Source organism: Pseudopodoces humilis, chromosome 5 (assembly GCF_049639895.1).
Source record: "Pseudopodoces humilis isolate 2021_Gansu_Grassland_sample_001 chromosome 5, ASM4963989v1, whole genome shotgun sequence".
NCBI lineage: Eukaryota > Metazoa > Chordata > Aves > Passeriformes > Paridae > Pseudopodoces > Pseudopodoces humilis.
The window spans coordinates 29,236,591-29,255,816 of NC_142204.1; the positions used below are offsets into that span (position 1 = coordinate 29,236,591).

The 19,226-nt window shown below is 41.1% G+C and overlaps 2 protein-coding genes across 3 annotated transcripts in view; one reads left to right on the plus strand and one right to left on the minus strand.

Moving 5' to 3' along the window:
- The window catches only part of VEZT (vezatin, adherens junctions transmembrane protein), a 60,439-nt gene extending 45,960 nt beyond the window's left edge, over positions 1-14,479 (minus strand). For both annotated transcript variants that reach the window (XM_005519435.3, XM_014248901.2), the window contains exon 1: positions 14,363-14,479. In XM_005519435.3, coding sequence (XP_005519492.1) covers positions 14,363-14,398 — 36 coding nt within the window. In that variant the 5' untranslated portion in view covers positions 14,399-14,479. The remainder of the gene's footprint in view (positions 1-14,362) is intronic.
- Positions 14,480-14,727: 248 nt separating this feature from the next.
- Positions 14,728-19,226, plus strand: part of FGD6 (FYVE, RhoGEF and PH domain containing 6) — a 72,883-nt gene continuing 68,384 nt past the window's right edge. The window contains exon 1 of the mRNA XM_014249028.2: positions 14,728-14,867. Coding sequence (XP_014104503.2) covers positions 14,855-14,867 — 13 coding nt within the window. The 5' untranslated portion in view covers positions 14,728-14,854. The remainder of the gene's footprint in view (positions 14,868-19,226) is intronic.

Sequence of the window (19,226 nt, forward strand, 5' to 3'; positions counted from 1 at the left end):
GCTTACTCCGTTTAAGTTACTCACAACAGATTCAGCATCCAGTCATTACCTGAAACTTAAATATTCATACCAACTCACAGGTACAGACAATCACACTCGCCCCCAAAGGCAGTGATTGTGCAAAACACTAGGATAGGTTAATGACTCATTTCCTTGTGAGAATATTTCCAGTGTGACAACACAATCCTATGTTTTTTCTAAGTACCCTTCTTCCATGGTTGAGTACTTTTTCAAAATGCATCCAACTCTAATTAAACTGTGCTGTTCTGGACCGGCTGTTTCTCTCTATGTAGAACATGCTATTTTACTGGAATTCCTTAATTTCAAAAAATGGAAGAGTAAATGGACTAGAATACTTGTTCTATTTAAGACACTGTTAAATTTACCTAATAACTTCAGGACAAACTGAGAATAGGCATGGATATGCATAACCTTGTCTTCTTAAAACAGCTTTCATACAGAAACAGACTGCACACTGCCAACACACCTGGAACAACCTGAACACCTCCACACAAGAACTTTTAGGGTAGCATGGAATCTTCCCCATTTAGATGAAGACACAGACAAAGTAGTGGGTAAATAGAGAATGTTTTCTTCAAAAATCATAGTTGTAAGGCTTGCTCCAGACAGAACTTCAAGGAAATCGTACCTAGGCTCTTGGCAAACCTGACCATCATCTTGACCATACTTGCCACGAGCAAGGCCAGCCACCATATGACACATGACTATTCTTGTTCTTTATTGGCACTCGCCAGCATACAGACAGCTGGCAAAATAACCCAAAAATACAAAGGGGTTTTTCTACTATTATCTCAGGGTGCACCTTTATTTGGTGTCAATGATGAGATAGTTTTTTTCAAGTTGATCAAAAAAACCAGTGTCTTGTTGTTTAATTAGTTCCATTTCCTCACAAAAATGGATGAAGGAAGACAGAATGAGAGGTGGACACAAACAGACAGGCTATCCACTGAAAACTGAATTATCTAAAATCCTGAAAGCTATTACTAGTAAGTGAAATATAGCATAGATGTAAGAATGTCCAGTTCTTCCCTTTTACTGGTTACCTAGTTACATCACAACCTTCAATCTAATTCTAATTAGTAGATTTTCTACTCTACAGAAACAGTAAAAAATACACCATCTCTCCAAATGTTAACAAAATTTCAGCCCCTAACTAGGAAGAATAATTTTATTTCTTCTTGAAATTAAGGTAGAAAATCAGCACCTTACTATTTTTCCATAAATTCCTTCTGACTAAATCTTAGAAGGCTTTTACGTGGTCTCTTAATAGGTAAATATACACTTTTTTATCCCTGTTCAGAACTGGAAATCTGTTTTCTGACTATTAGCTTATGAAATCAAAAATAATTAAAATTTAACGTGAATGTTGTTCCTTTAAGTAGATAATGGGTCCTCTCTTTCAGCTTCTCAGAAAGTACTCAGGCTACAAAGTCTTCCCCTAAAAGATTTCTTTGGCTCCACACACTTTGTCTATCCCACTCTTTCTGAAATATTATTAGCAGAACTTACTTGCATATTGGAAAAATCCTGTAAAAATAAAAACCTTTTTATAAACTTCAATGACCAAGAACAATGCTGTGACTAAAATTCCTTATGTAAGTAAAACCACCATTGTTCCCCTTTCTGAATCCATTAGAAGCATGCAAGATGTGGGTAAAGAAAGCAATGAATAAGAATTGGGTTGAAGCCCTTCTGAAATTAGATTATTAGGAATCTTAACAAATGAATCACTAAAACCTTCCATTAAGAGTGAGGCCCCTTGTGTAGCACAGGGAGCTTCACATTTTGCTTAGAAAAATCTGAAGATTACAGTCCTATTAGAAATATCACAGATGGCATATACACATTAGTCTATGCTAACATAAACCCACACTATTTATTTATTTATTGTATTTCATTTCCTGCTGCCTAACAAGCCTGTCACTTTCAAAGCTGTGTGGTGTGTATAACTCACAGTTGCCTATAATCAGAAGAGGAAAAAATGGAGGATGTCTCCAGCAATCTATAGGTAATATGTCCCATGACATGTAAGTAATGTCTAGAAAATCCATTCAAGCAATTTTTAAAAGTTGAAGGGTAGATTTTATGTGTGGACATTCATACAAAATTTCCAATATTATCAAGGAATCAGAAAATTATTAATTAAGCAACTACACAATTGCAATGTGATACCATTAAAATATCCTATTTTGTATACTGTGTTTCAGTACAAGAGACAGAAGTACTACACTTAATGCTTACAAAGCATGTTTCATCCTCACAAAGCTCTAAAAGCAGTAATGAAATCTCATAATGTGTCTTATGTATCACAAATTATAGCTCCGAGTTTTTAGCTTAGATCCTTACCCAAACCTCTCACTCCTAAAAGCCCTCTTTACCATAAAAAAGATCGCAGACATGCACATATTCTTGAACATGCACTTCTAACTGTGAGAAAAGTTCCTTGGTTTCAACTCATGCTGTTGCTCATCAGCATTGTCAGGCTCAGCTGCTTTCACCTGCAAATATCATGATAACATTAAAAAAATATACTTCTTGGTAAGGGAAAATAGGAGGCCTCTGACTTTTTTCCTCCCATTTTTTTTTGCCCAGAATTCATACATTCCTTTTTACAAGAGTCCAACATTAAAAATGAAAAAAAAAAAGCACAACAGCTTTTACATTTCTTCATATGATATAAATGCTACACTTGTATTTGAAGTTCAGGACACACCAGAAAGTTTATCCTTGCAAGCAATAATAAGTGGCAATAAAAAAAAAAAAAAAGAAAATTAGACTTGTGAGAAGCTTTTATATTAGAACATGAAGGGACAGCAAGTTTGTTTCAGTGGATAGCATGAAGATGACAAAATCTCGTCTTCCTATTAATACAGTATATTATTCTAGAGGAATCTATTCCAAGTACTTTTGAATTTGTACTTTCAACCACTCTCAAGTGCGTTGATAACTAGATTCATTAGTATTACTCCCATCTGACAGTCAGGTTTGTTTGCTTATTTCTAGTTGTCTCTGGCAGAATGACATGGTAATGAATAATGTACAAAGTAGAGGGGAGATGCTTAAGCTTATTATTGTATTACCATCATACTTTCAGCTACTGATAGGAAATACTATCTAAAGTAAATGATACCAAAACAAGGTTTTTCAGCAATATGCTGCATTTATTTCTATAGCTCCTCCAAGTTGCTGCTGCTTCTTATATGTCACTTTCTGAAACACAGGAGACAGGGATTACATTTATGGCCAAGGCATTTTTAAAAATTATGTAAATTGTCCAAAATGAGTGCTGGAAATTAAACAGTTCCAGGACAGACAGAAGACTAAAAGCAATTCTTCTCTGGTGTACTTTATATGGATTATATATGGAAAAAACTTGTTAACAAGTGAAGCAAGATAGTCAGAAACAGCTGATGTACTGAGTAGGAACATGGTTTTTGAAATTTTGAAGAATCAGAGTTTTCTATGGACTCAGCAGAGACCAACAAAAAACCCACTTATCTTTATCACTTTTCTAATTTGCTAAAGTAATATTGCAAAGTCCTTCAAATGTAACCATTTACAGTACAGTATAGGTTTAGCTAAGCTCCCACTAAGAGAATCAAGAAAGAAAATCCTTTCCTCCTCATTCACAACTCCATGAGCAATTTTAGATCCATACTAAAAACTATTTCACTCACATACATATGTTTAATTACAATTCTCCTTTTTTCATTGCTGAAAGTGGTTGAGACTCATTCTAAACCCAAGATATTTTTTGCAGGATTAAAGAACACTCCACTAAATTAGTAATTTACTAATGTGGGTCTTTAACAGTTTCCCAATGCTTATTTTAATAGAGCACTAACTTGGGTTAGGAAGAAACATCATCTAAACGGAAGACTAAGCATTGTGTATGCAATTATAAGACAGCAAAAATTAAAAAAAAAAAAGAAAATCAAGGCAAACACTAAAAGATAATCAAATATAACATTGCCTACTACTGTGATGGAAAGTCTGTATTTGTAGAGAATTCCCTAGCCTCAGAAAAGAGTTTGGTTTTGATAGATAAATACTCAAATACTTACATCTATTACAGCCTTGCAAGCACAGATATCACACTTGAATATTTGAGGCATTTTGTGCCTCCTGAGAAGAACCTTTGCAAGCACAAATCAGACTAAGACACTGTTAGCTTTCATAGCCGTATTACAATAGCAGCTGAAAATCAAAACCACACCCAATTATTTTTGCTGATGCATCATGAAGTAAATGACTCAGGATTTCTCCAATAAAGACAGGGGTTTCCCTCACCCACGTCCTTTACTATGATACCATTTGCCACTTAGTAGCAAGTCAAACATATTAACCTTAGAAGTAGTATTTAATGACATAGGACAAAATAAGAGGGTTAAAGATCTCCTCTTAAAATATGGATGTTGTTCAAAGCTGAGGTTTCCAATATGTCAAAAACAGTGTGGGAGCTTAAGCCTCCTCCAAAATAACTACAAATTATGTTTAAAACCCCAAAAGATGAAACACTTCTACCAGAATGACAGCAATGGCTAAAGTATGCTGAACAGGTGGCTAAAGTCAGAACAAATTAGCAGTATTGAAATCTTCTCCTCTCTCTAAACAGATCTGAAAAAGTTGAGCTAACACTCACAGACAGTGCGATCTTTGTCTCCTGGAAGAGTGTATTCCATTTTTCTCTTTGGTACTGCTCCCACGCACTTGACAGAATCTCGCCCACCTCCCCGTTTCTTTCTGCTTGTCCCTCCAGGATGATCCGAGATGAGGATGAGAAGAAGCCGTCAGTGTAACTGCACCTGTGTCCCTGCACAGTGGCATTTTCCTCACAGCATCAGCGGATGCACTTTGAAACTTCCCAGGATCATTTCTCCTGACTAATGTGGCTTTTGAACTGGGAGGAGGGAGACGAGGATGACAGATTGCTAAAGGCTTTTAAAAAGATGCTGCTTGAAAGAATTATTGCACATTGATCTCATATCCAGCCATTAATAAGACTTTCCAAGCAACAGTATTTAAAAGCCTTGGTCATATTCTCCTGGCTGGTAACCACCTCCCCCTGAGTGTCGACTGACAAAGAGCCAGGCACTGCTGACAGGGCTAATATTAGACAATGACTTCAAGGCAGCCAAAGTGTCTATTAGATTTCCTATTCTGCTTTGACTGCCACAGCAGCACAGACCTTGGCTTCTCCAGCGCTACTCTTATCACCTGATTTACAAGTAGGCTCTGAGAACTACTTTAAAGCCATTAATCTATGACTGTTCTCAGGTATTTTTTGATGCACAATAGCATGGGGCAGTGGCAGGGTGCTGGGTCAGGGGAGGTTTGGGCTGGATATCAGCATTTTTCACCTTGGGGATGGCTGAGTATTGGAACAGGCTCCTCAGGGAAGGTGGCCATAGCATCAGGCTTGTTTGAGTTCAGGAAGCATTTGGAAAATGCTCTCAGGATCATGATGCGATTATTGGGGTATGCTGCACGAGCCCTGGAGTTGATCTCGATGACCCAGCTGGATCCCTTCCAACTCAGTATATTCTGTGATTCTATGATATGTATCTATTTTGCATGGACTCATGTGTCCTCAAGTGTTTGGGAAGTTTAAAAGCCTGTGTTTATTTCTGTATCACTGCCCCTCTGACATGGGAATGCTCTTTCCTTTGCATTGTACAGCAGGTGGTTGCACATTACTGCCATCATAGAAAAGCATTAGAAAAAATATTACATACTAGACAAAGCACCAAAATTCACTGAGAGCTCTGCACTGTTTACCCATTCAAAACTGGACCTGCAAATGCAGGTGACCTGAGCAGGTCCTTTCTGAGAGAGATGAAAAATACTGGAAAAACTGCAAGTAAAAGCGGTAAACGTTACTTTCCCTGAAGGACAAGGTAACAAGCCAGCTGAGTCTGTACCTGGATTTTGAGTGGGAAGTCACTCACCATGCCGGTTATCAGACTAGGCTGATGATGCAGCAAGGCTGGTTTGCTCTATACCAGTCACTAACTCACTGATTTACTTACTCCTTCATTTACATTCAAAACTCAACTAGTTAAATTAATGCATGTGACTGGTAAACTAGCGAAAGATTTCTGATACACTTTTGAAACCTCTTTAAAACATCAGCTCCAAATCTTAATCTTAACAGATCATTACTTAATCTATTACAGATCATGTCAATTTTTACTCCTAATGACAACACACTGTGCAAACATTTTTACTGAAGAGAAAGGCATTCAAGGAACAAAAGGCGGTCACATTATAAAGATTAAAAGAAAATTATACAGAGCAATTCTTTCTATTACAGTGTCTCAAGGAAGTTGATTCATGACTTGAAGTTGTAAGAGGAGTACTGCAGTATTAACCCTCTGTAAATGACTCCAGAGCAAGTAATACAGAGGAGGATTAAAAAAAGACCTCAAAATGTATTCTGAATCATCATGTACTTTCATCTTTAAATTTTCTATTAAAAATAGTAACGGCAATATAGATTTACACACTACATGGTCCATATAATAGTTTTATCTCTTCTGATATCCAGAGATGAGTTGACTTGGCCTCTGCAACAACCAGACTTTTATTCACATAGTTTTAAGCTTGAGGTTTATTTTATTTTCTCTCTGGTATCACCTGCTCCCAGTCATGTGATGAAGAGAAGCAAAGTCTGTCCTCCCCTTCAACTTAGCAAACCGCTGAGAAGCAAAATATCTGAAACAGTCTATCCATCACCAGTCCAAGTGTCTGTACAGTACACTGCAATCCTCAGCAGAGCCATGTCCCCAGGCTGCATTCACATGGTCAATTTAATCTGCTGTTACCAGTGGGTGCAGCTGAAAGCTGCAGTACCAATTCAGAACACCGATGCAGTATTTATGCAGCCAAGTGGTGAGATGGAACAAGGAAACAATCTGATAGAAAAAAACTAAGATGGATTTTTTTTTTTCCCACATTCTTAGCCAAGTTAGTTTGTCTAATCAGTCTCCTGAGCCGTTGTGCCCCATCACCCACAAATCCAGATGCCAACCTAAGGAAGAGGATGGGAATAAACTGCAAAAGAGGAGTGGAGCCCAAACACCTTTTCTGCCAACAGCCCACACTTCAGGCAGACAAAGCACAATCCCAAAATCAGCTCATTAGAATGACAAGTGAACTGTGGCTTTGACAGAGCTGTGTATTTATAACTGGCTTTATTTCACACATATGTAAAAAATAAGTGTCTACAGCTTTAGTTCACCCAATATTCAGTGAGAAAAATCCTGCTAACCGAGTATTACTGACAGTACTGTTAAAGGTGTGTGAATGCTGGTTTTCTGCTTCTTTTTCCTAATGAATGTTTGAGACATTATTTTTCAGAATACAACATTACAAGTCTGATACTTGACAAAAACTGCATTATTCTGCAAGTCCTAAAGGTTTCAGTTTTTTGAATTAAAGTGACTTAAAATTCTCATCACAACAATAAGCTTATGAGCTTAGATTCCCTGGTTTGATTTTGTTTAATTTTTTTAACAAAATTATTTTAGAACAGTTTATTTAGGAAAAAAAACCCAACATTTGTGAAACGTACTGAGTGTTTTGATGAAAGCTCAACCTTTTAAACATACGGTTTATAAGGGTTCAGATATGGATTTGAATATTTAGTGATACCCCAATATTCTAAGAAATACCATATTTTAGACATGTTTTACTATTGTAGGCATGAGAACACATCAGCTAAAGGCTGTTCTGTATACAGTGTATCATGCTGGGAAATGGTGCTTCTTCCTAGAACCTCTTTCAAATCTTACAGAAATCTGTGGGTCAGAACATTATATGCGGGCATCCTCCATACTCCTCAGCACCATGCAGCATCTTGGTTTGATGCCTAAATAAGCAGTGAGAGTTGTCTTTCTGACCCTGACGTAGGAAGGCATCAAGATGTTGCCCAGTACTTCCCTTCTGTGCCACACCCTTCCTACGCAGACTCCACCATTCCTACCTCTCCCCAGCACAGGCCTGACCCACTGCCATGCAGCTGCCAGCTCTGCTGGGCCCTGGTGCTTCCTTTCTCTCTCAGGATGGCACGCTTCACGGAAACCACTTCCCCGCTATTTTCAGGACTCAATTCTCACACCATCTCCTTCCACTACAGCAAGAAGACACTAGAGACAGAAAGTGTCTCTTCAAACTTTGGGAAGGGTAACTCCATTTCTGTGCATATTTTGCTCCAGTGATGGGAAGATTGCTTGAACAAGGGCTGATTGTGACATGAGAGTAATCTGTTACATGTTCAAAATCTTTGCTCTGAATTTGTGGGTTCAGCAGAGCTGTGTTCAATATTTTACACAGGTACAAATTTCTGAATTTGGACATGAAGTTCTGATGCTCTTTGTGTCCTTGCCTTCTTTTTAAATACAGATTAGCATAGATTCTGCAATTTGATGCAGACAGGTGAACAAAGAAAGCCTCATTTTGTTAATGTGGTATTATTATCTCACTTGCACAAAAGAGAATCTGAAGCCATGAAAGAACACATACATAAATTATATGGTATTGTTCAGTCTGGGATTTCTGCTGGGCCCAACAATACCAAATTTAAAAGTCTGGAGTTACAGTAATGATCAGATCCTCTAGATCTAGAATAAAATATTAGATTTATTAGAACAGTGATGCAACCATCATGACACACAGCCAGCTACTCATTAACATGTATTTCTACCAGTACTGAAATAGCTAATGAAGAGTAATATTAAGCAAATAATATGGACAGAACTAGTTATAGGAATGGCACAAGACTCATAAATTAATTAAAACAATGTCTCAAGTGAGAAAATATTTATTTCCTAATTAAAAACTTTAAAAATTGAGATTTTATGCCAATAAAATTAACTCAGTATTACACAATTCTCTATATACATAATTCTACATGTAAAGCCTTGTATTTCAAACACTGCATATGCAAAAGCCCTTAAAAACCTAAGGTGGTAGCAGTTTAATGTTGTGTGTCAAAATCATGTATTTGTGCAGTCTGAGTAACTTTCTTCTAAATACACAGAATTAAAATGGAAAATAACAAAAGTCACCTACAACCCCTCTACCAGAACTGCTCTGACACAGTAAGAATCACTTTCTGAGATTTCAACAGTGGCCTGGGTGAAACTGAAGGAAGGAGCATCTCACATGTGGGGAGAGGCTGAAAGAGGTGGGACTGGTGAGCCTGGAGAAACTTCAGAGTGGGTCTCATATTGAAAGAGTGCAAAGAGGAGAGAAATGGTTACTTTTTAGTGGTGCCCAGTAACAGGACCAAAGGCAATGGGCACAAACTGAAACACATGAGGTTCCCTTTGAACATTTAAGAAATTTTTTTGGTGTGAGAGTGACTGAATATTGGTACTGGTTGCTAAGAGAGATTGTGAGATCTCTCTCCATCCTTGAAGACACTCAAAAGCCATCTGGACATGGCCCTGGGTCATTCTACATGACCCTACTTGAGCAGGGTGATAGACCAGATGACCTCTAGAGGTCCCTTTCAATCTCAAACACTCTGCGGGTCTGTGAGCGCAGCTTAAGTATCTATCCAAAGGTAAAAAAAAAAAAAACAAAAAAAAAAAAAGCTTGCACAAACTCATTAAAATATAGGACAAATTACACAGCTGAAAGCAGAAATTGAAAGCTGAAAATGCACTATCTGGATCACCTTCATCCAAGTGTTCTGAAAGAATGGGAACGGGAGATGAAAGATGCAGCAGAAAGGATTTTTAATAAATCTATCAACTCAAAACCAGAAAAAATCCAAGCATAGTGCCTATATTTAAAAGGAGAAAAAGCAATCAAGAGTATGTCAGGTCTATGAATTTGATCAAAAGCCAGCATGCTACTGAGAATAATTATTCTTTCTTGCAAAATTCAAAGAAGAAAACAAATGATCATCAAAGAGGATACCACATAGGTTCCACCAGAGTTAGATTGTGTCAAATGTATTTGACATCTTTCTTTGATAAGAACACTAATTTTTATAGATAAAGGAAATGCAAGAAGTTTATATGGACTTTTTACACTATGCTGTATGGGTATGGACTTTTGATACTGTGCCATATCAGTTAAGATAGAAAAGATGGGAAAGGAACCAAGTATGTTGATGGCAGAGATAACAGTGGTCTACACTGAATGGAAAGCTATTGGATCAGAAGGTTACTAATGGAGTTCATAAAAATGAGTCTTAGGTCTAAGCTTTTGCATTTTTAAAAGCTTTGCTATTTGCCATAATTAAACATATATCAAAAACCTTGCTAATGACATTTCCTGATAACACCAAGTAGCATCATATATGCAGAAAAGGATTGAAACATAATAGAAAAAGAACTGGAGGATCTTAAGTGGGTATTGATAATGACATGCAATTAAACAACAGACAACAGCAAGACCTTACACAGAGGGACTAATAAAAATAAACTCTCCAATAATATCGAAGCTGCTGATAAAATCAAGGACACATACAAGCAGTTACCCTATCATATTATATGAGTCAAACAGTATGAAGACTTGAAAACATTGTTTGTAGGCCTAGTATGCAAGAAACAAAGTATTCCCAGAAGCAAAAAGTAAAAGTAGTTGTATAAGACCCAAGCAAGAATACCGAGTACTGTGCTAGAAGATGTGGTAAAGAAACATGAACTGAAAAGATGTGAAAATCCCCAAAAAACCCCTAAAAATGACGAACAGAAAAATCTGTTTCATGAAAGGAAGCTAAGATATACTGGCCTATTCAGCCTAACATAATGCTTAGCCAGAACAAGTTTGCTTTCTATGAACATGTTAAGAGAGGTAAATTCACCCCCTGTACTTGGCACTGGTGAGACCACACCTTGAGTACTGTGTCCAGTTCTGGGCCCCTTGCAACAAGAAAGACTTTGAAGGGCTGGAGCATGTCCAGAGAAGGGCAGTGAAGCTGGGGAAGTGTGGAACACAAGTCCTGTAAGGAGTAGCTGAGTGAGCTGGTGTTGTTTATCCTGGGGAAAAGGGGGCTCAGAGGTGACATCATCACTACAATGACCTGAAAGAAGGCTGTAGAAAGGAGGCTGTAGCCAGGTGGGGGTCAGCCTCTACTCCCAGGCAACCAGCGACAGGACAAGAGGCACAGCCTCAAGCTGCACCAGGGGAGGTTCAGGTTGGACATCAGGAGAAATTCCTTAACAGAAAGAGTATGCAAGCACTGCTGCTCAGGTAGATGGTGGTGTCACTATCCCTGGAGGTGTTCAAGAAACAACTGGACCATTGTTCTAGGTGGTCATCAGTCAAAAGCCGGACTTGACCTCAGAAGTCTTTTCCAACCTAAATGTTTCTGTGACTCTGTAAATTCTAGAGACAGATAAGAACTATATAAGATAACAGAAAATATTACCTGATATGTAAGTAGGTATGAAACGGCCATGAATAAATTTCCATTCAGAAATTAGATGGCAGTTATAAATCATCAAAGTTCTGACATAGTCCCTCCACTGGCATAAAGATGCAGAAATTTAGCTAGTTTGAACAAGAAGCTTCTTTAATTTATACATTAGAAAATAAAAATAAAACAAGAAGGAGATGACATTGTCCACACAACAATAAAAAAACCTAACACAATTCCAGTCTCATACAAATACATAAAATGCCAAAAATTTCCAGAGGATTTCAAGGTGCATTGTAGCTGCAGCATGACGGTCTTCCAGGTTTTGTATAAAAACTCATCTTAAGCAACTTAACATCAATTTGTTACCTCATCAGACAGACACTAATAAAGAACACCTTTTATTGTTCCTCCAGTGTTTAGTACAATCTGCTCTACACTGCCATGATTTTTAATTTGTCATACTGCTGGGTAGTCAAGCCCAGGCCCAACAAATCAGGGCCACCTCTGTGTTTCTTGAATTCTGTCCTGCCCCACTGTGTAGTATTTTAATTAGAAGAGCAACTGCTTGTAAGAAACACAAGAACTGAAGTGCTGGGACTATTCAGTCAGTGAATAAAAATTGCTGGCTGCTGTAGGAATTAATTTATAAATTGGATAGAATATGGCAGCATTTCATGGACAGAGTAATTGCCCATCATTCACTATTGTTCAATCATGATGATCTGCAGTGGCATTTGAACTTCATGGAAAACATTGCTTTCCCAGAGCAGAAATGCAGTGTTTGTGCTTCCTTGCTTTCAAAGATAAATGAATGTAAAAGATACTTGGATAGTGAGAAAAATGACTGGTCCTTGGAAGCTCAGAAATATTTATCAGCAGGCCATCATCTGTTTGATGCTGCTAAATTTTTAATGCAGACACCTGTTATTGATGTCTTCAGGGCCAGCTAGACAGAGCTACGACCCAAAAAAACATGCAAAAAATAACCTGGGCATAACCATCAAATGGAACACATGAAGTACATCCCATTTGCTTCCCTCTCCTACGTATCCGTTTGGGTGTGAGACACATGAAAAACCACTTCTTTCCTGATTACACATTTGTTAGCACACCACGACTCCTTATAACATCGATTGATATCTTGCTGAAGGGAGCTCCAAACACACAGAGAAAACAGCTGTTCAGAGCAACTGAGGTCTAAGTGCCAAAGGCCTCCTTGCAACAGTGATTGCTGAAGAACATGAGAAGTGACCTACTGAGGTGCAGCAATAATGTAGTTGCTTTCCAGAAATGACAAATAATTAAGGGGGAGAGTTTGGGGCCCAAGAAAACAAAAATTAAAAATACAGAAATAGTGTGGCATTAACTACCGCAATACTTTTTGGCTCCTTGCCAATTCCTCTCTCTGGCTCATGTGTGTGAAGTATGCCCGTAATTCTCTGTGGAGCCTTCATTTTAGAATAGCATGAACCCTGCTGAGTACTCCTGAAGATAATTTTGGTGTGTATTCCACAGTATCCATTTTCAAGAGTCAGCAGCCCAGCCAGTTTTGTAGTCCAACCAATCAGCCAACCCAAACAACCTGCATTTGTGCTATTGTTGCTTTTCTGCTTTTATTACAATGTATCATAATATATGACAGATCTATTACTGTGTCGCTCAGTATACCTATAAGCGTGTATGGACATACACACACATTTGGTACAGCAAATGTATCCAAGAGCCTTTAATAGTGATGGAAGCCCATTTCCAAAACACAAGGATAATAGTGAAGAGCATATGCAAGGAGATCTTGTACTCTATGCAGCAGAACTTTTTCAATCAAAATGGTAGATGCTGCATGAACTGAAGAACTGTGAAACTGTAAAGCAAGTACCACGTTTACTGAAGACTGAAATACAGAGGGCAGGCATCCTACCTGTGACATAAATTCTCACCACGGATTTATTGTATGAAAGGAAGCAATTTACCATAGCAATAACATAAACAAGAAATCTTATTGTTAGGATCCAAGGCTAGTCATGGATGAACAGAAAACTTTGTGGTACGGACATACTACTTACACAGCTGAGAAGAAACTAATTGGTTACGTAAGGAGTGTTTCACATCCTGGTTGAAGGAGAAGCCTTATTGTTATTAAAACAATTATTAGTTTTATAGACAGCGTTTCTCTATAACCACTTTGTACACCTGCAAAACCAGGTGTGTCCTCCATTAAGATACAATTACGCTTACCTGCCTCGAACAGAGTCGATTTTGTTACAGAACCGCAACAGCTGATATATTTAGCCACTGTTATTTAAATAAGGCCAAGATAATACTGTAGCCCTAACAAGACGTGATATAACTAGACACGGTTTATGCAAACCCAGTAATAACACAAATACTACAGAGATAAAGCAGCTTCAGTGCTCGCTACACAGTTGTGCTGCGTGCTGAAAGACACCTTTTACGTGTGTGACACCGATTCATAAGCATAATTTTTTAGCTATTTTCTCCCTCTGTCCTGACCCCGCAGTTCAGCCTGGCTGACCGGGGACGCTCCGCAGCCCGAGCGGTGCTCACGGGCGGCTGTCCGGGAACCCCCGCCGTGCCACGGGCCCCGCGACACCTCCCACCGCGGCCGCCCCACAGCGGGGCCGGGCGGCGCGGCACCGCCGCACAAAGGATCGCCCGGCCCCGCTGAACCGTCCCGCCCTCGGCCGGCGCGGAGGGCGCGCCGCTGGCCCCGGGCTGCTCCGGGGCGCGGGACACGCCGAGCACCGCCCCGACCCGCCGCTCTCGCCGGTCCCGCCCGACGCCGCCCGCCCGCCCGTGGCAGGCGCTGCCCTGGGCCGGGCCCCGCGCCCGCCTCGCGCCCCGCGTCCACCCGACCCGCCCGGTGCACGCCGCCCCCGGGGGCCGCGGCGCAACGAGGGGCGAAGACACCCGGGCCCAGCCCGCGCCGGGTCGCCCCGCGCCCACCTCAAACACCACTTCTTCGTCGAACTCCGGTGTCATCCTTGCCCGCCATGCCACCCCCTCCCCGCGGGCACGCTGGGAAACCGAGTCCGCCGTGCCGGCGACCGCCCGGCCCCGCCCCGCGCCGCTGGCCGCAGCCTGACACCGGGGAGAACTACAGCTCCCAGAAAGCATAGCGAGCGCCCGCTTTCGGGCGCCCTGTGGGCGGTGCTGCTGGTGCGGGGGCGGGGCGGGGGAGGGGCAGCGGTGGCGGGGCTGGGCGAGGGCCCGGCTCGGGGAGCCAGTAGGGGGCGCCGGCTGGCGGCGTCTGAGGGCGCTCCGGCGCGGCCGCGGGGTGGGATGCGGCGGTGGCGGGCGGGGGGAGCTGCTCCTGCTCCGGCTGCTCCTCCGGCTGGGTGGCGGCGCGGGGGAACAATGGGCTCCTTCTCATCGGCCCTCAGAGGGGCCGTGGCGTAAGGGACGAGGGGAAGCGCGGCTCCGCTCCTGGGGAGCACCATGAGCTCCGCCGGTGAGTGTCCGGGGAAACTTTGGGGAGCGGCGGTTTCCGCCCAGCCGGCGGCAGGCGGGGAGTCTGCGTGCCCCCGCGGCCGGACAGTCTCGCCTCGCTCGCCCCGCGGCGGCGGCGACGCGGGGTTGAGGGGCTCTTGCCGCCGGACGGGAGCCGGAGCCGCCGGCGCGCTCCCTGTCCCGGTAGCGCTGCGCCCTCGGCTGGCTCCGGGGGCAGCCCGGGGAGGCGGGCGGGGAGCGCTCGGAGCGGTGAAGGGCGCACCCGGCTCCGGGGACAGCCGTCCCACAGGCACAGCCCTTCCCGGGGTCCGCTACGGGCTCCCCGCACCCCTCGGCACGTTTGGCCGCGGGGCCGTGCGGGCACGTCCTGCCCGGGGCTGGGGCTGCGCGGGCTGAGCCGGGCTCTCCGCTCACCGCCCCGCGTGTCCTGAGCGGGTCCCTGCGCCTGGGCTGAGCTCACGGCGGGGGAAAACCTGCTGGGGGCCGGGTTCTGGCAAGAGAGCCGGCCCCGGGGCTGGGGCTGTCACTCCGTCTGACTCCGCGGAACTGCGAGAATTGGTCAGCTGCGGCTTTGCTTCGGGGATGTACCTGCCTTGGCCGGGATCTTTCAAGCAGGAGCCCCACAGGGGTGCTGTGCTGGAAGGCGTTCGCTTCTGGCCTTTCCAGCTGCGGGTTGGAACTGACCTACTCCAGTTCTTTCCTTACCTTTCCTCCCCCGTTTCTTGACCGCTGCCAATTTAATGACTAAAAAAGCTCCAAGGCAAATTCTTGGTTCAGAACAAGAGCCCCCCGTGTTCAGGGGAATTGCTCGTATTTGTACTTGCCTGCGCGGTTGAGTGCTAACTTAGCACTTTTGTTCAGACATCTGTTAGATTCCTTTCTTATATGCCTAAAGACGAGAACAGGAGTAGTTTCTGCGTTGAAAACGTGTCGTGTAAATTATGATGTATTGGATGGAAACACAGCTAATTGTAGGGTTAAACGGGAAGCAGCAAAGTGCTTCCTCTAAGGATTGGGGTTGTGGGTGTTCTGAAGAAAAAGCAATCCACAGTCAGAAAGCAGAAATACCAGCCCAGTTCTCAGTGTTTGCCTCTCAAGTATGTCAACTTGTTATTGACTCCAGCGTTAATTAAGATATCCGAGTTCTCTTAGCTAATCGGAATTTACTGGAAAGTGAAAAGCGATTTAATGCATCTTGCTGCTTCATTTCAAACATTCCCATTTTTAATATGTTTGACAGAACTGACTTTGTTAGGTTTTGAAAAGCATTAACAAAGCAGGTTATCTCTGCTTAACCAGCTGCGTTGTGTATTCCCGTTTCTAATAGTGCTGCTGATTGTGCAGTTCACCCGTGATCTTTTAAGAGTTAAACAGCTGTGCAAATAAGTGTTAGGGGGTGCTCAAGAGCAGAGCTATTAAAATTTGATACGGTACTAAGTTTCAGAAAGTTGGGTAGATTTCCAGCACTAAACAGCGATTTCAGGATTTTTAGATCTTAGCTGGTGTGACTAAATCACTTTTAAGTGTACGTTGTGGTGGTGTTTATGGGGAAGGAGAGAACAAAAGGGTTCTGGTGAGCAAAGTAAGAAAAAGGGAAAAAGGAATGCTGAGGAGTATCAGAACAGAAAGTGGGACAGTTTCATGGCAAATCTAAATTTTAGCAAGTTTTTTCAAGAGGGAGGCATAAAGAGTACTGGGGCAGAAAGAGAGAAGATGAAGGGTATTTAAGAAGGGATGAAGAGTATTTTGTGTGTGATATATTATGTGAAGATAAAGAAAAATAAATGGGGAACAGGTGAAACAAGATTAGAGATTCATGATCCTGCTGGCAGTGTCATGACAGCTTTTGACATTTCAGTTAAGGAATTCTTAGGAAGGGTATGAAAAGGCTGAAGACTGCCAGAAAACAGTTCTGAAGGTTTAATATCCTTCTCTTTTTATTGTTGCTGAACTTAGTGCCTCTAATATATAGGCATTATTTATAAAGCTATTGCTCACATAAAAGCTTTGCAACTCCTGTATTTGAATTTCAGTCCTGTGATCTATAGAATCTATTTTATACATTGAAATTATTTAATTGTGAATTCTGGTTTGTGCTATGTAACCCAGTTTTCTGACAACTGGTTGGTAATACAGCATTTCAGTAAAAATGTTATTTATTGGGAAGGCTTCAGGTGGAACTTGAAATGCTAGAAATCTTTCCTTCAATTTGGCTTGAAAGGCTGAAGTGCCTCTCTTGTGTCTTCTTTTCATGTACTTTTAGAACCAAGCAACATGGTACACCATCATCTGTATCACTTTAATATTTTTTAAGTAGCATTTGCAGGTGTATGGTTGATATGCAGGGCTTTCTCTGAGAGAGATACTGCACTGTTTGAGGGGTCTGTGGTATGGGGTGAAATGCTAAACACAGCTTCTCCTCAAGGACAGAAATTGTAAAAGGTCTGAGATTGATAACCCAGCCTTAACCTTGCTCCAGTTTACCTTCTTCCTTTCTAAATAATGCAGTGCATATTCAGTGTCTTGCTGCGTATCTTTTCTATTTCCTCTACAAAGTTGTTTCAGTTACATTTCAGTCCAGAGCTGAACATAATTCCCTGATGGAGTTCTGCCACAGCTGTTGCTTACATGTTTTAAAATGTATATGTAAGTCTGGAATTGTTGGAACTAAGGAACTATAGCACTTTTTATATAATTTGAAGGTTATCTTATTGTAGTGATCAACCCATGTGTTGATTTCAACCTTCACTTACAGCTATACTTCTGCTATTGCTTTCTCATGCACTGCACAATATATATTTATGTATAAACGTTATATATATATATACATGATGCCAACAAATGTTCATTTACTTGTTCCCTGACTGAAAGTGTTATGCTGGCTTCAAGTATGTGCTTTGCCTTTAAAAGGAAAAAACAAAAACTCAGAGTTATGAGTTTGACATTTATTTCTTGTTGAAGAAACAGTCCTTATATGTGAATCTATAGAGCTTATTTGTGTGGCCAGAATGTATGGCTTAGGCTTGAAATTGGATTTGACAACAACAATGAGAAAAATGTATTTTTATGTCAGAAATGTAGTTCAAATGGAAAAAAACATAGCAGGAACAGAATAAACAAAATCAACATGACTTTTCCAATCAAACTTCATTGCTTTCAAGGATTGAAAAAAAATGAGGCCTGCAGGGTTCAATGTCCCTTTAACCCTCGAATGTGTCAAGTCTCATTAGAGTTACTCAGCTCTGTCTCTGCATGTGATCTTAAAAGGTTGTTTATTCATCTCTTGTCTTTACTCTGAAGTTATGCCTAACTTTCCTGTTTAATTTCAACCAGTCAGTGAACAACCGAAGATTTTGAAATTGATGTTTTCCTTTTGCAGTTTAATTAGGATGTTTTCTAAAGCTAGTGGAAACCACAGGTTTTCCCTTGTACTTTAAAAACTACATGTGTTATCTTCCGGGATGTTGTGACTCATTTCTTTTTTAGTGGTTTTTTTTGTTGTTGTTGTTGTTGTTTTTTTTTTTTTTTTGAGCATTGTGGCACCTGACAAAATCAGAGCTTCTCCATAATGAGAAAATAAATAAATACTTGCAGGAAATAAATTAATGATCTCATAATACTTTTTTGAGGTATTTATCTAATGAAACTTTCTTTTTGTAACTGAAAACAAAGTAGTTGACCTGAAAAGCCTTGTAATGGGTCTTTAAAATTTAGGCTGCTGGAGAACAGGAATTTTAAAATACTTTATCTGTTTCTCTCTGCAGTGTATTGAGTTTCAATGCAATAATCTCTCAGCATATCCCAAACATAGCAGTAATTATCTTTCTCCCTACGTGTTCTTTAAAAGCCAGATTGGCTTTCTTGTTTCAAGAATGTGATTTGTAGTGTTTTGTGCTAGAAATAGTCTCAGGAACAGCAAACTGGCTGTTGGAGCAAGGTCTTCCTTCATGTGAGAAAAAGCAGCACATTGATCTATTGGTAGATGCCCTCTGGGCATTGCATTATTTTCATATATAGCCTACAGATGTGATTTGCTGTATCTGAGAATACAGTGTGCATATGTAAACAAGGTGCCTCAAGAAAGCCAATGCATATGTTTGCTTTAGGCCAGCTGATGCATGCTAACTGTTCGAAGCCCTTTTCCTAGTGTGTGTGAAATGGATTTGTGAAGTAGTATGTGAAATATATGTAACCTTACAGGTGAAAAGGAATAAACTGCCATATATATTGTGTGGTATGATAAGAGTATTCATATGATCAGCTTCTATAACGTATCTGATTTGTTAAATCCACACCTTTACTTACCCCATAGTAATTCTATTGTGTACCCTTACCTTAACCTTAGGCTGAGCTGCTATCA